The sequence below is a fragment of the Zosterops lateralis genome (genome assembly GCF_965231275.1).
Source record: "Zosterops lateralis genome assembly, chromosome: 8".
Classification (NCBI taxonomy): domain Eukaryota; kingdom Metazoa; phylum Chordata; class Aves; order Passeriformes; family Zosteropidae; genus Zosterops; species Zosterops lateralis.
The window spans coordinates 32361600-32377561 of record NC_139768.1 but is presented as its reverse complement, the minus strand read 5'-3'; the positions used below and the strand labels follow the sequence as shown (position 1 = coordinate 32377561).

The 15962-nt window shown below is 46.7% G+C and overlaps 1 protein-coding gene across 1 annotated transcript; it reads left to right on the top strand.

The window, feature by feature from the left end:
* Positions 1 to 44: 44 nt before the first annotated feature.
* On the top strand, positions 45 to 15666 carry CHUK (component of inhibitor of nuclear factor kappa B kinase complex; the record flags this gene model as incomplete). Its single annotated transcript, XM_083866893.1, has 21 exons — positions 45 to 200; positions 270 to 364; positions 1883 to 1997; positions 3491 to 3560; positions 4234 to 4322; positions 4579 to 4668; positions 4874 to 4998; positions 5399 to 5506; positions 5807 to 5942; positions 6690 to 6884; positions 7231 to 7333; positions 8297 to 8420; positions 8882 to 9033; positions 9853 to 9914; positions 10852 to 10961; positions 12358 to 12407; positions 12528 to 12624; positions 13024 to 13171; positions 13523 to 13662; positions 14686 to 14782; positions 15411 to 15666. 21 exons carry the CDS (start codon positions 45 to 47, stop codon positions 15435 to 15437), a joined length of 2289 nt encoding a protein of 762 aa, XP_083723019.1. The 3' UTR covers positions 15438 to 15666.
* Positions 15667 to 15962: the final 296 nt, after the last annotated feature.

Sequence of the window (15962 nt, the reverse complement as noted above, 5' to 3'; positions counted from 1 at the left end):
TGACGCGGCAATAAAGGCGGGGTGCCGGACCGAGCGGCTGAGCCATGGAGCGGGGCGGCCCCCCCGCGCCCGCCCCCGGCGAGCGGGCCCCCGGCGGGGTCGCGCTGCGCGGGCACCCGGCCGGCGGCTGCGGGCCCTGGGAGATGCGCGACCGCCTGGGCACCGGCGGCTTCGGCAACGTGTGCCTGTACCAGCACCAGGTGGGGCCGGGCCGGGCGGCGGGGAGGGCACGGCCGGGCCGGGGCGGCTGACGGCGCTGTGTCCCGCAGGACTCGGGCGACCGCGTGGCCATCAAGTCGTGCCGGCTGGAGCTCAGCGTCAAGAACAAGGACCGCTGGTGTCACGAGATCGACATCATGAAGAAGTGAGTGCGGGCGGGCCGGCTCGGCTCGGCTCAGCTCGGCACGGCGGCACCGGACACAGGGAGAGGGGACAGCTGGGGGTCTGCCCCTGGACGGAGCGGGGGAAGGGACAGCCGGGGTCTGCCCCTGGACCGGCTGGGGAGATGGGACCGTGTTATGGGGACAGCTGGTGTCTCTGGGGCTGAACCAACTTAGGAGCGGGGACAGCCGGGGGTTGGCTCCTGGACCTCTTGTCTCCTGCTATGCTTGTGCTGGTTTATCTCTCATCCCAATGTCCCAGTTCATGTCTTGGCTTGGGAGCTGGCGACCCCCAACCCCCTGCCCTGTGGTGCTGCCTGGGCTGTTCACTCATCCAAAATTCCTCCAAACTCACGTCACCCTGTGGGTCGAGTGTTGATGTGACTCGGGAACACCTACGTGTTCTCATACCCTGCGGGACTTTTGTTTTTGATTTAGCAACCAGGGGATCCCGGAATTGCTTTTTTTTCCCCTGTTATGCTGCCAAATGTAAAGAATAAATTCTCCTTTCACTTCCTCGTGAGAAAGTCCATACTGTGTGCTGCCCACTCTCCCTGTCCAGCAGGTGAAACAGGGCTGGACAGCTTTGGTCTCATGCATGTTGGGTGTTTCGATCTCACAGAACTGCTGCCTCTGGATGTTTGGGTCTCACAGAACTGCTCCTGAGAGAGAGGGAGAGAGAGATCCTGGAGCAGGGAATCCTCTGTCCTGCTGGTGGGAGCAGGGATGCTCTGAGTTGTCCTCCCCAAGCCCTGCAGTGACCCTGCTGTTGAGGGCTTTTCTGAGCTCCTGCTGTCACTTTGTTACCCTCACCTGCTCACTGTCTGCCATGGCATGGGGGGAAAATCACTTGCAGGGAACATGAATTTGTAAGTCAGGGCTTGGTGATGTCTGATTTAATTGCAGAAAACATCCACTGAGTCACAAGCTGCTCTTGCATTGGCATCCAGAGGCTTTGGAAGATGTAGAGGGAAATAATTTGCTTTCATTCCCTTCTGGATATGTAATTTATTCCCAGGAGTAGCATTAGGGTAGAGAGGTATTAGAGGTATTAGAGACAGTCAGAAAGCAGCTGTTGGAATTCAGCTGGAGAGGTTCATTTTTCCCTCTGAATGTGGCTTTCACCTGCCTGGTGCAGTTACACAGGTGTTAAGGGATTCTTGTGAAACACTTGGGCCAGAGGGAGTCTGTTCCTACGTGCAGGAGCACATACACACACACACACACACACACACATGTAATGACTATGCCAGGACTGTCCCAGAATTCAGAACTTGAGAACTTGGCTTTGAGACATGGTTTCTGCTCATCACTGGTTTGTGTATTCCCAAGGTATGGATATTATGCATTTGGGCACTGGTAGGTACCAGTTGATGAGTGAACAAGGATACCTGTGGGGAACAGAAGCTGTCCCTAGAACACAAAACGTGATTGTATTGCAGTCTGTTGGCTCATTCTCCCAAGAGAGGAGTCAGTTTTCATCCAGCTCTCCGTGTGCTTAGGCTGAACCATCCCAACGTGGTCAGGGCCTGTGAAGTTCCTGAGGAGATGAATTTCTTGGTTAACGACGTTCCTCTGCTGGCCATGGAGTATTGCTCGGGGGGTGACCTCCGCAAGGTAACGCCTGCTTTGCTTGCAATAAAAACCAAATAGCACTGACCTAAACAAGGTGTGTTAGTGCTGCTCCTGTAACCAGATCTGCTCTGTGGCCCTTCTCTTTTTGGGTACAGTGTGAGGAAGTAAAGGTAGAGTGGGGAAAAAAATCACATGTAGGAAATGAGGCTTGTGTTTTTGAAACCAGAGGGCAACCCAAGGGCAGATACTCTTTTACCCTGGCAGAGTGTGTCTTTTCATGGAGCTGCTTTAGCATTAAAGCAGCTGCTGGCACCCAGCACGTTTGGCTTTGCTGCTGTGTTTCCATCTGCTCAGAGTCTGACTGGTTTGGATTCACATGTATCCGGTGTTATGTTGCTGTCAGCACAGGGAATGAGCCTGTTAGTGCGGACTGGGGCCTCCAGGGATTCTGAACCTTTGCTATTCCTGCTGAACTGGGAACTGCCATTCTGCACACTGGCAACACCCAAAAGTAAAGGAGCCTTTCAGTAGTTCCCTAGGCAGCAGCTTCATGACCTGATATATGCTCCCTTTCCATTACAGCTGGATTCAGGAAGCAGCAACTTCTATAGGGGTGAAGCAGCAAATCCGTTAGGATTTGCTTAGAAATCACCTCACCTACATGATCAGGAAACTAATTTTTCTGTACTTTTGGTATTGGTGTTAAACAGCCCTGGGTAACCTGAGCAGCTGGTGAATGCAGTAACCTTGTCTCATTATGTAGATTTGTGTTGTTAAAAACAGTCCAAGAGACACTTTTAAAGTTTAAGTAGCAGTAAAAAAAGGGGCACATATGAAAAAGCATTTAGGGGTTGCAGACACAGGCATCTGGCCACGTTCTCAGAGACATCTGCCTGTTGTATTATTGCAGTAAAAGTTTGGAGACTCCCTGAGGGTAGATTAGAGACCCTGGCTGAGAAATGAGCTCTACTTGCATTGCAGTATTTGGTCACTTCATTTCTCATGAATCCTTAGGTGTGGCATAGATGCTGAAACAATTTAGGAATTGTTCATTCATTCTGATGTTCATTCAATCTGATGTTCCTTAAAAGAAAAAACAAACCCAACTTTTTTATTTCTGATTATGTTCTTTAAATCTTTCTCTAGTTTGGCATCATTTGTGTTTCCCTTCATTACTAATTTCTCTTTGTGAATCCATCATGGGGGCTGGAGCACCTCAGTCATCTCTAAAAGTCAGAAATTGCTGAAGCTGCTTTTATTGCCAGCTCATTAAGACAGTTTTGAGGGCGAACCTCCCTTGCCTACAGCTCTGTGGCCCTGCCTTTGTCTCCTATCCCTTTGCTTTCTGAATTTTCATTTTGAGTTGTTTTCTTCTTGGCCATGATTTTATTGCACAAGGTCAACTGCACCATTCAGCTGAAGTGATCCTTGAGCTGTGCTGTTTGCTGGATAGTTTCAACAGGGGATGGAAAATGCTGCGTTTTGCTGTTAACTGTTGCAAGTGTGGGTCTGAGCATCTTTTGCTTTTTTTGTAGTTGCTAAACAAACCCGAAAACTGCTGTGGGCTGAAGGAAAGTCAAATCCTTTCTCTGCTTAGTGACATCGGTATGTAGTTAATGCTTTTTTTTTTTTTTTTTTTTTTTCTCCTAGTGTAGTGGCATTTTCCTTTTTCAACTCAGCATGAAAAGGGAACTAAAATGAACAGGCTATTTTAAAAAATCAGGCCCACTGGAAAGTACCTGGATTTTTGGACACCATGGGAAGGAAGAGCTGTCTGATAAAGGGCAATGCCTGGGTTTCTCTAGGAAAAAGGTTTTCCAGGAAAGCTCCTTGTTTTCTTAATTCTCTTACAGATAACCTGTCACTGTAGGAAGAGCTAGTTTTGGGATGAGAAAGTATTTTAGAGTACTGGCCTGGACTTCTGTCCTTTCTGTGCTCAAGAGGGCTTCCAGCTGAATTCCTGAAATAAAGAGCAACTCTGCTTGCTCTATCCTGGTTCCCCTTCCAGAAGGGGTTGTTTGTTTGTTTGTTTGTTTTTTTTTTTTTTTTAATTTTTTATTATTATTTAATAATAAATTGACTGTCTTTGGCGTGTCTTTGCAAGGATGTGAAAATGCAATGCAGAAGAAACACAGGTTAGCGAGCTGCTAAATGTAGAAGGGAGTGGTGGTAAATCATGGAAGGCTGGGAACTTGCCCCTCGGTATTAGGTTTTTATCAGATGTATGTTTAATCAATGTGAATTTTATTTTCTGGTGAATCAAACATATGTCTTTCAGGGTCTGGTATCCAGTATTTGCATGAGAACAGAATTATACATAGAGATTTAAAGCCTGAAAATATTGTTCTTCAAGATGAAGGTGGGAAGGTAAGTCAGGTGGTCAGTGTGTTTTCACTGTCTTTTCTGGAAATTGTCACATTGAACTGGACTGAAAACTCAACTGTGCATTTACTAAAAGCTTTAACACTGTTGCTGAAGCTTTGCCATGGACTTTTTCCAGAATTTCTATTCTGGCTTTCCTCTTGAGAGTATTCTTTGGCTGTCACTGAGCAGATTTTGGGTTGTTTGGTGGTTTTTTTCCTTAGCATTTGCTCTTCTGATGAACTGTTCAAACTGTTTGCAGATTGTTCACAAAATAATAGACCTGGGATATGCAAAGGATCTGGATCAAGGAAGTTTATGCACTTCATTTGTTGGAACATTGCAGTATCTGGTAAGATGTTTTTTAATGTCACCAGCACTGGGGCAGGGCAGCTGTGGCTTGGCACTGCCAAGGGCTGAAACCTCCAAAAATGGAGATCCTGGGGACCTGTCCCAAGGGTGTCCCCTCTCAGGAAGCCACACCTGGACACAGCTTTGTCTCTGCAGAAATGCAAGGAGATGCCACAGTCAAAGTGTCTTTTTATGATCGTTTTTAGGCTCCAGAACTCTTTGAGAACAAATCCTACTCGGTTACTGTTGATTACTGGAGCTTTGGGACAATGGTGTTTGAATGTATTGCAGGATTTAGACCTTTCTTACATAATCTACAGCCATTTGCCTGGTAAGACACTTATTCTGGAAGAGGTGCTTGGAAGTGCTAATGCTTAAAACTGTGCTGAAAGACTTTAACCTGCATATGGAGGTTTCTGCTTGTCCTGCTGTGCCTGGAGTGTATGTTTGCTTGGTTTTTTAAAGGGTGATTCTGAAACAGAAAGAAGTAGGAAACTTGGGTTTCTGTTAGAGCAGGAGAAGAGGTAAATCTTTCCAGAAGCAGAGTTAGTTGGAAGGGCTCCTCTCTTCTACATGGGGGTGTTCTGGGTGGATTGAACGTGGCATCTTTGTCCTAAAAGATGAGTTTGTTTTCTAAAGCTGCTGGACACCGGCACTCTTTTGCTGTCTTCGGTTGCTCCCTTACAAAAATAACACTCCTCAGTATTTACACAAAAGATTTTATTTTCCAGGCATGAAAAAATCAAGAAGAAGGACCCAAAGCACATCTTTGCCTCTGAAGAGATGAACGGGGAGGTTCGCTTCAGCACCCACCTGCCACAGCCTCACAGCCTCTGCAGGTCTGTGTGTCCTCATCACAAGGGACAGCTCTGGGCTTCTAAACTCAGGGCTCTTCCTCCTTTATCTCAAGCATTGAAAGCTCCTCCTCCTTTCTCTGGAGTGTTTCAAGCTTCTGGCAGGCTGCTGTTTGCTGTTAAGGGATAGCCTGTAGCCAGTGGCTCTGACTTTGGGCTCTCTTGTGCCTGTTGCCACAAAGATGGTCAGAGCCTGTTGAATAGAGCACACAAGAAGAGGCCCAGGACGCTGGGCTGCTTCAGCCTGGTGAGGGCCTCCCCTTTCTTACAGCCCTTCTGCTTTAGTTTGATTGTAGAACCCATGGAAAACTGGTTGCAGCTGATGCTGAATTGGGATCCACAGCAGAGGGGTGGAGGCTCAGATCCTGAGACCAGTCGTCCGAGGTGTTTCCTAATAATGGATCACATACTGAATCTGAAGGTGAGTGGGGGCTGTTAGTGGGTTTGAAGGCCTTCTGAAAGCATCCCAGAGGGCAGAGTATGTTCAGTGGAACAAAGCTGTAATCCTGGCATAATCCAGCTTCCAGGGTCAGGAGGAATCGTTTTTCTTGGTGTCAGGAAGTGAATGCATATACAGCCTGTCCAGTACATACTGGAAGACAAAACATCTCCTGCAATATTAATCTCTAGCTTTACATTTGGAGTAGAAGTATGACCCTGTATTACTGTTTCTTATCTTGGAAAGGGCTCGCCAGGATCAAATAAGGGTTTCATATTTGCTAACAAGGGTTTTCCTGGACTTCATTGTTGGTGCTGTGACCTCCAGGTGTGTTCATGTACTATAGCAGTAATGCCTGTAGTAGAACAGAGGTGACATTCCTGATTTTTTCCTCTGCTTTTTTTTCAAGGTAATTCCTTCAGCTTTGCTGGAGTCAGACTAGCCAAGACAAGCCTGTGTAGAAATAGGAGAATAATTTTGTCTCTGTTCTTTTGATGTAATTAAGCTTCAGCAGGGCTTGTGAAGGGTGTTGGTGTGTTGGATTGTTGTTGTCTCTGACATTAAAAGTTACAGGCCCAGGCTTTGATTTTTTTATGTGGGGCTTTACTCCTGAATTGCGGTTATTAAAACCAAGTGATGCTCTTGTTTTGCTCTGTGCTCTGTCCCAGGTCTGTATGCCTTTGTCTTTGATATCCAAGTATTTGTAATCTGCTTGTCCTCTTTTTACAGATAGTACACATCCTAAACATGACCTCTGCCAAGATTGTGTCCTTCCTTTTGCATCCTGAGGAAAGCCTTCATTCCCTTCAGAATCGCATTGAGTTTGAAACTGGAATAAGCACTGGGAATCAGGAGCTGCTGTTGGAAACAGGGATTTGCCTGGACCCTCGGAAACCTGCTTCCCAGTGTGTTATTGATGGCGTGGTAAGAGGGATTCTGTTCATGTCTTTCACGTTCTCAGAGAATTTAAAATCTTAGAGAAGATAAATTGCCTGAATCTTCTCCCACAGGAGCCAGATTGCTCGGTAAATGTAGTAATTCTAAAGATATTTTATTGGATAATGTAAGTTGGTTTCTGTAGTTGTGCCCTGCCTAAATATTTAATTAATTGCTAGCAGAGAATTCTGTCTTCCTGTAGGATCTATCAAGGTAAATTTTTTAAGGGACTTGGTAAGAGAGAGTTCCCACGATAATTAGTTTGTGACGTACTGGGTTAGTAGGAGCTGCCTGGGGTTTCTCTTGCTGATATTCTGTTCTCTTTTCTCCCCAGAGGGGCTGGGACAGCTACATGGTCTATTTGTTTGATAAAAGCAAAACTGTTTATGATGGGCCCTTTGCTTCCCGGAGTCTGTCTGACTGTGTCAACTACATTGGTGAGTGTGCTGGAGAAGGGCTGTTCTCATGCAAAATGAAGTTAAATCTGCTTTATAAAACCCTGTGTGTTGTCTTGAAGGGCTCTGTCTGATTCAAAGACAACCAGTTAAGAACCTGAAGCACCCTAACACCTTGTCCTGATGACAGAGCCCTGGCATCACCAGTTTGTGCTTTTGGGCTGTGTATGGAAGCTGCTTCTCTGGTTGCTGCTTCCTCTACTTGTCTTCTGAGGTGACAGCAGTCAGTGCACAACCTAATTGACCTCTCTGAAGATTTATTTATCATAAATCTGTATCTGTATTAATGACCATGTGTACCTGTATGAAAGAAAAGTAGTGTCAGGGAACAGGAGATGTCTGCTGGGATAGTGCATGTAAAGAAAATGCCTTGTGACATGCAGTTACTGTTCAGTAACTTAATTTTCTTTGGCCTGGTTTTCCTTATCTTTTAGTGTCTCTCAGGTTTTTCTGTATTCTGGGTTGTTTTATTCTGGTGAATCTCATTGCATGGCACCATTGTGCTGAATCTCTTGGAGAAAAGGCCTTTTTCATCTTGTTTATTGATATCCCAGTGTACTGACAGTCCCCATTTCTGTCAGGGAACACACCTGCATCTTTTCCCCTTAAACCTCAACATCAGGAAATCTGAGAGGAAACCTACAAAAGGTTTGAAGACATTGTCAGATGAAACAGATCAGGACAGTGACTGATTAAATGGAGTAACTAAATTTGCTACCTTAGACTTTAGAGTTTTTTGGCCAAAACCCCCCACAGGGTTCTACCTGCTCAGTCACAGGTTGTCACATACCTGGGGAGCTGTGACATGAAAAGCTCCTACATGCTTCAGCAGCATCACCTAGAAATTGAGCGGGACTTACCTGGCTTCCTAGGTCCCTGAAGCAGGAATTAGGAATGTTGTCCTTCTCCAGAGGTGTCACTGCACTGTGTTTCTCCTGTGTTCAGTCCAGGACAGCAAAATCCAGCTGCCGATCCCTCAGCTGCGCAAGGTGTGGGCAGAGGCGGTTCACTACGTCATTGGGCTGAAGGAGGATTACAGCAGGCTTTTCCAGGGACAGAGGGCTGCCATGTGAGTTGGCACTCATCCTGAGGGATCACTGCTCTGCCACCACGGAGTCTGTTTGCCTGGAATTGTGCATCTCAGGGAGTTTTGGTTTCCCAAAGTTTTACAGCCCTCTGCTGTTCTGTGCCTTTACATTATAAAGCATGTTTGGGCTGGGGGCTTATTCCACTCCAGGAATTGTGCTGGGTAATGCCTGATATCGATAATAACCAGAGAACACTTGAATATACTCAGTCTCACAGCATGGCTGAGGTTGATGGGGACCTCTGGAAACCCTCCAGCCCAATCCATGCTCAAAAAGGACCACATCCTGACAGCTGTCAAATATCTCCAAGGATGGAGAGACTACAGCCTCTCTGGGCAGCTTGTGCCAGTGCTCAGTCATCCTCAGAGTAACAGAATTTCCTTTTCATTAAGTCCAGGTGGGCTTTCCAGCTAATGTGTGCTGTCCTTGTTCCATCTGTTAGGCTCAGCCTCCTTCGGTACAACGCCAATCTCATCAAAATGAAGAACAACATGGTGTCAGCATCCCAGCAGCTGAAAGCAAAGCTGGAATTCTTCCACCAGAGCATTCGCCTCGACTTGGAGAGATACAGTGACCAGATGGCTTATGGTATATGTAGGTATTGGGGGATACTTGTCTGGGTGTCTCCTGTGATCCTGTGAAGAAGCTCAGCATCTTTATGGGTGTATTTTAGCTAGAGGAGGTGCAGGAGGAGAGTTTGGCAGGAGGGTAAAAACCAGAATGTTTTTGGAGACCTTCAATGACAGTGAGACAGATGGTCAGCTGTTCTCCACTGAGAACAGAAAACAGGAGCATTAATAGTACTGGTGATGTAGACATTTGCTATTTATTCATTCACAGTCTGATTCATTTGGAGTTGTGACTGGGCACCAAGTGGAGAGCAGAGCTGCTGACAGTGCTAACAGTGCTTGTTACCAGGAGAAACCATTTGTCAGGATGAGAGATGGGCTGAAAAAGCAACACCTACAGTTTCATGTCCCAGAAACAAATAGTGTTCAGGAGAGAATAGCAAGATTTACACATAGTTTGAGTATATATGGCTAAAAAATGCAACCTGAGTCAAAAATGATGACTGGGCTGAAGGATGATGATGGAAAATGGAAAGACACTGTGAACTGGGTTTGGACAGTCTGTGTTCAATCAGAAGTGGCAGTTGTTGAGCTTAATGGTGGAGTTTGAAGACTCAATGATTGCAAGCAGTGGAATCCTACCAAAGGCTTTGTGTGTGAGTTAAGGTTGAGCACAAAGCTGCAGCTTTGCTGTCTCTCTGATCTCTGGGTCACGACTCCTGCTGGGAGATCCAGCATCATGTTCTTTGTGTTCACATTACACCAATGTAGGTAAAGTCCAAGTCTTGCTTTATTTTTGTGTCTTAATGTCTTTTTATAAATTAACAACTCTTTTTTTCTTAAGCTTCAGAGAAGATGCTCAAAGCCTGGAAGGAAATGGAAGAGAAAGCCTCTCAGTGTGCACAGGTAGGGGTTGTTACAGAAGCTGCATTATCTCTGTGTGAAGGAGACTGTGACAGGAATTGAATGTGTCACATGTGCCACTGCTGTGTCCCTTCAGTGCTACATAACCTGCCTGCTGTGAGAATAGGAATATCACTGCAGGTGTATTAAAAAAGACACAGTCTCCTGTCACCATATTGTTTGAATGGACAAAAAGTCACCAGACTCAGTTCTCTAAAAAGGAAAGTGGAATGCGGAGACACATTACTTGTTGCCCAAAAGGAATGGTGTTGCTATGGATCAGGACTCTTCCTGGCTGGATGTGCTGCACACAGAAATTCCCATTGCTGAAGCTGAAAACCAATCACTTGCTGTGCAGTGATTTCAGAATTGCAGGACTTCACTGAGGAGTACAGACTTAAATCACTGGCATGCAAATCACTGCAAGTAAAGATGCAAATGAGTTTTAAATAGGAGTAATCTCTTTTTCATTATCTAAGGAATGGATAAAAAGGTGGCTGCTTCTAGCAGAGTAATTCAAGGCCGTCTCTGGCTTTTTTCAGACAACCAGGAACCTCACACAATATTGAGTTGGCAGACCATAAGAATTACGTTCCGTTATTCCACCTGTCCTGCCCCTTTATCAGGAATGGAAAATACTTCACTCTATACACAGGGATATCTTAGTCTGTCTAGGAGGCAATCCAGAGACAGGGAGAGATTATTTATGAAGAAACTGATTTTTCTCAGCCACACTGTTGGTGGTCAGAGGTTTGGTTGTAGATGATAACATGTACTGAGAACAAAAAACGTTAATTATTGTAGCAGCCTTGTGTCAAAGGGCTTTTTTGTCTCCTAAACTCTCCAGGCAGTCAGTCCATTATCCCAACAAATGTTCTGGGGATCTTTATCTCCTTGATTACTCTCCTTCAGTCTGATCTGTACCCACATTTCACCCTAGGCTGAAGATATTGGCTACCTGGATGAGCAGATCATGGCTCTGCACACCGAAATCGTGGAGCTGCAGAAGAGCCCATATGCGCGGCGCCAGGGAGAGGTCATGGAGACCTTGTGAGTCCTGTGCTTCTCATTTCTGCTGCATAGAATTGGGTTTTGTGTATTTTTTTGTGTAGTTCAGTGTCTGAGGGGTTTTTTTTTTTCCCTCTGTTGCTGGTTCCCTCTGTGATTTTGAAGTGCAGACTGCAGGTACAGAGTAGTGTGCAGTTGATTTGAGATAATTTTTGCCTGTAAAAGGAAAGATTCCACCACCTGTGGGACACTTCCCTGTCACTGAACTATGAAACCTCATCTTACAAGAGCCCAGGACTAATATAAATCTTGGTCTCAACTGGGATTTCCTTTTGTGTTGGAGAAGACTGACTTTCTTACTGTTGAGTGAGAAAACTGCGTGATTGATCATTGTAAAACCCTGTTAAATACCTTCAATATTTTCAAATCAAGGGTAAATATCTCATGGGTACTTGCATATTTTGAAAGTTGATTTTTTTAAAAAGTATTAAAATATGAAAGAGCTAAATGGTATTGCTGATCTTGAGAAGACACAGGAGGCAGTCACTGGGCTGTTGCTGAGAGCACAAGTGGCAATTCTAAAAGAGAGGGATTGAACAGCGATTTAATCTGTTAATAAGAGCTCTTCAACACAACTCTTGACTGTTCAGGGAGGAAATGTGCCTGCTCCTGGCATGTTCTCCCCCTTCCTTCTTTGATAAGTTGCTTTTCATCCTGAGTAGGTGCAGCAGAACTGGTGCACAGGGGAGGAAGTGGTGCAAAGGAGAAGCCACCTCCTGCAGCAGCAGCTCAAACTAATCAGGATCATGCCTCCTTAAACTTGGTTTTTAATCAATTCCACCACTGCAGACCAGGGTCAGAGCTGAAAAACTGCTGCTTGTTTCTGTCAGACTGGGATTTAGAACAGGGAGGATTTTGTTCAAGGCTGGAAGTTTTCAGTTTGGCTGCTTTTGAAATACTTGAAAGAAGTAATGTTTATTTAATGGGAAGAGGAGAAGCACAGTTGTCTTGCTTGTGAGGCAGCTGTCTCTTTCCTTTTATAGAATATCACTAAAATTCAGACAAAAAATGCAGAACAGGAACAAGAATTTCTCAGGCAGCTGTGCAGTCACAGTTTCAGAAATACAGATAATTAAGGGTACAGGGTAAAGAAAACACAGCTGAGCCACGTGAAGATTTGAAACTGAAAATAAGCTCCACTTGGTGTGGTTTTCTGAGAAGAAATTGCATAATTGGAGAAAAAGAGAGACAGCTTTTGGGAAAGTGTTGGATTCTCTCACAGAAAGAACATCCCTGTGTTCCAAAGGCTGTGCTTGTGTAGCAACTGTAGGAGAAGGCCCAGTGTCTGAGTTCAGAAAGGCATCCCTTCACTGCAGTGCTTTTTTCTTGAGTCACCTGGCTGCTGACACCTGCCTGAATCATACTCTTCTTTTTAAAGGGAACAGAGAGCCATAGACCTGTACAAGCAATTAAAAACACGACCTCCAGGTATGGAAGAAAATGATTTAAAGACTGTTTTACCTTTTTACCCCATGATTAATTGTTCTGAACTGAGACCCAGAAAATACTGATGGGATTTACTGATGTGGCGGTTGCTGGCCCTTCCAGATCATGCCTACAGTGACAGCACAGACATGGTGAAGATCATTGTGCAGACAGTACAGAGCCAGGACCGAGTCCTCAAGGAGCTCTTTGGCCACCTCAGGTACTTTATGCAGACAAAAAACCCAAACAATCCAACTTGCAGCATTTGGAGCTTTGTAGTAGGAAAAGATAGGGGAAATCATGGAGGTCAGAGCCCAAAAAGCTCCATCCACATTTCTCATAGCATTAATTCTGTTCCTCTGTCTCTGTGTTGAGTTTCTGCTTAATTTTTAAAAACATGACCATTAGCATCTAAGAGTTCACTTTAAAATGAGGCAAATTCTGCCAGCTGGAAGTTGGAATTCAAATCTTCAGGGAAATAAAGTAGTGATGTTACAGAGCTGAGAAGATACCACAATGATTTGTACATTAATTTTCAAGTATCTTGAATCCTAAGGTGGGGCTTTTGGTTTTGCCAGAACATGCTGGGAAGTGACTTTTTGTTTGGTGTTTGTTGTAGCAAACTCTTGGGCTGCAAGCAGAAGATCATTGACCTGCTCCCCGAGATTGAAGTGGCTCTAAATAACATCAAGGAAGCTGACAACTCAGTGATGCAGATGCAGGGAAAAAGACAAAGGGAGATTTGGCATTTGCTGAAAATTGCTTGTGTGAGTAGCTGTTGGGCTATTTGTTTGCATTTCCCTCCAGTGCACATGCCAAGAGACATCAAAGTAAACTCAGCAGAAAGGGGTAACTACCTCTCTGTGGTTGGTTGAGGTTTTTTTTCCCTGCAGAGAAGAGCAGTCTGAGATGGTAAAAGCAGAAGCTAAATAGGTGCTTTCCTGGTCAGTTTAAAGTGTTTCAAAGAGTACTCTGCTTCTTTTGCATTAATTGCAGTGCCTGAAGGCACCTCCTGGTTCCCACATCTGTGTCTGTGTTACCAGCAGTGCTTATGTGTAATCCCAAATCTTGCCAACGTAGCATTTAAGCCTAAATTCTTCTGCATTTCTTTCTTCCAGACTCAGAGCTCCTCTCGGTCGCTGGTCAGCTCGAGCCTGGAAGGGACAGCCTCAACTGCAGCAGCCACGTGGCTCCCCCAGGGCTCCTCAGGGAACTCGGCTCCTCACCCTCTGTCCTCGCTGGCAGCTCCTGACGATGGGTATGAGCTGCTGGGGAGGAGCCTCTGCAGGGAGTTCAGCATGGCTGGTTCAGAATCTCGGGGGCTTTGTCCTTTCCAGACAAGTTTTGGGAATTCCTGTGTCACTAATGCTCAGGGAAATCAGGGATTTCTCTGATTTGATGGGATTTAGTTGAACTCTTTATTCAGAAACCTCTGCACTTTATTTCTGAGCCTGTTCCACATGCTACATGTGCTGCTAAAGGACTGTGCCATCCACTTATTGCATGTCATGTGGCTCTTCCTTGAGCCTGGGTCTGGTTCTTAAGGCCCCTCTCCCTCAGTCCAGGCTGAGTTGTCTTGATGCCTTTGGAGGGGTGACCAGAAACTGAGACTGGGCAGAGCTCGAGAATAAAGCAGGTATTTATTGAAGGGCCTTTAAGGGTACACCTTGGGCAGGACAGGAGCCTGACCAGGGCTACGCCCAAGGTAGACTTAAAATGGTCACAAAACTGATGACTAGGGGTCTCACACTTTTATAAGTTTTGGTCCATTTGCATATTGGGGTTTAATTGCCCAATTCCAGCTCCAGGCTGTGAGATCTCATCCTTCTTGTTCCCCCCTCCAGCCACCCTTGTTTGTGCTTTTGGGCTTGAAAGTTGTCCTTGGTCTTCAGCAGGAAAAGGATTTGTTTTGTGTCCCTGCTCTGTGCAGAGCTGAGTGACACTGACTGTGAGCTCAGAACTGCACCCCGTGGCAGCACAGAATGTGAAATACATGAAAGCTGAAACTGAAGGCATCAGTCTGGAGCTTAGGGGGTTTTGCTCTTTGCTTCAATAACAATTTTACTTCAGCATGTTCTGTCAGTGTGAAGCCATTCCCCTTTGTGCTGCCACCTCCAGGCAGGTTTTTGTGTCACCTACCACTGCACAAACTACAAATCACTTTCTTGGGTCGTTTGGTTTTGGTTTTTTGGTTTTTTTCCTCCCCCCAGGGCAGCACCTTTTGATGGGGGTGTTACTTTTGGTGCTTGCAATCCACCTTAGGGCATTTTTCTTCCTGCAGGGAAAGTTTTGCTGACGTGATCCAGGAGAACGTGAATTACCTGGAGCTCTTCAGCAGCATTCTGCAGGAGGTGAGGCAGGAGCAGAGCTGTATGATGGTAAGTGCTGGTGCATCTGCCAGGACCTGGCTTTCAGGGGACACCCAGGGGCGCCCTGGGGATGTGGAGAACTCCTTGAATAGAAGAAGGTCCCAGGCTGCTCCAAGCCCCATCCAGCCTAGCTTTGGGCACTTCCAGGGACTCAGGAACAGCCACAGCTGCTCTGGGCACCCTGTGCCAGTGTGCATGGATACACGTTTCTGCCCAAAATCCCATCCAGCCCTGCCCTCTGGCAGTGAGAAGCCATTCCCCCTTGTCCTGGCACTCCAGGCCCATGGAAGGAGTCTCTCTCCACATTTCCTGTAGCCCCTTCAGGCACTGGAAGGCCACAGTTGGGTCACTCTGAAGCTTCTCTTCCCCAGGGAACAACCCCAGTTCTCTCAGCCTTTCCTCAGAGGACAGAGGAGACACTCATCCTTTGGCAAACAGCTTGGGAAATCCCACAGTCTCCCAAACTTGAATGGACTCCCAGGGCTCAGTGAATCCAGCCCCTGTGCTGTGCTGCATTGTGTTAACTCCTGGGAGCACCCTTTCTAAGGGCAATTACTGATTTTTCATCAAAAAAGACACACATCCAGCAGCCAAAGCCTCTGCTCAGTTGGGGTTTTTTTTCTACTTTTTTTTGCAGAGTTTCGACTGGAGTTGGCTGAAATAGCCCCAGGAGCTGAGGTGCTCCATCACCCAAGTGCCTTCTGTGTGCTGAGGACGGGCTGGGCCGCCTTCCCCGCGGGACAGAGCCGTGTTCTGTTGCTGTCACCATGTCACCCACTGGCTGTCCCCAGGGAGCGGCCTGGCCCCAGCCCGTGGAGCCTCCTCAGGGCAGGGCGTGCAGGCAGGGCCCGCCGTGCCGTGTGCCCCATGAATGTATAGTGCGTGTACATACAATAAACTCTGTGGTGAGCCCCACAAACACACTTTGAGGCCTGGTCACTGCCGCGGCGCCGTCGCCATCACGCCGTTGCCTGGTAACCGGGGGTGAATGTGACGTCATCACCCCGCGCCGACGTGGCGCGTCCATGGTGCCGCGCGGCGGCGGCGCGTGCGCGGCGGGGGCGGGAGCGCGGCCTCGGCAGCACGTGGGGAACGGGACAGGTACGGGACGGGGAACGGGATAGAGGGCGGGGAGAGCCGCGGGACAGCGACAGGGGCGGGGTAGGGGCCGGGATAGGGACGGGGTGGG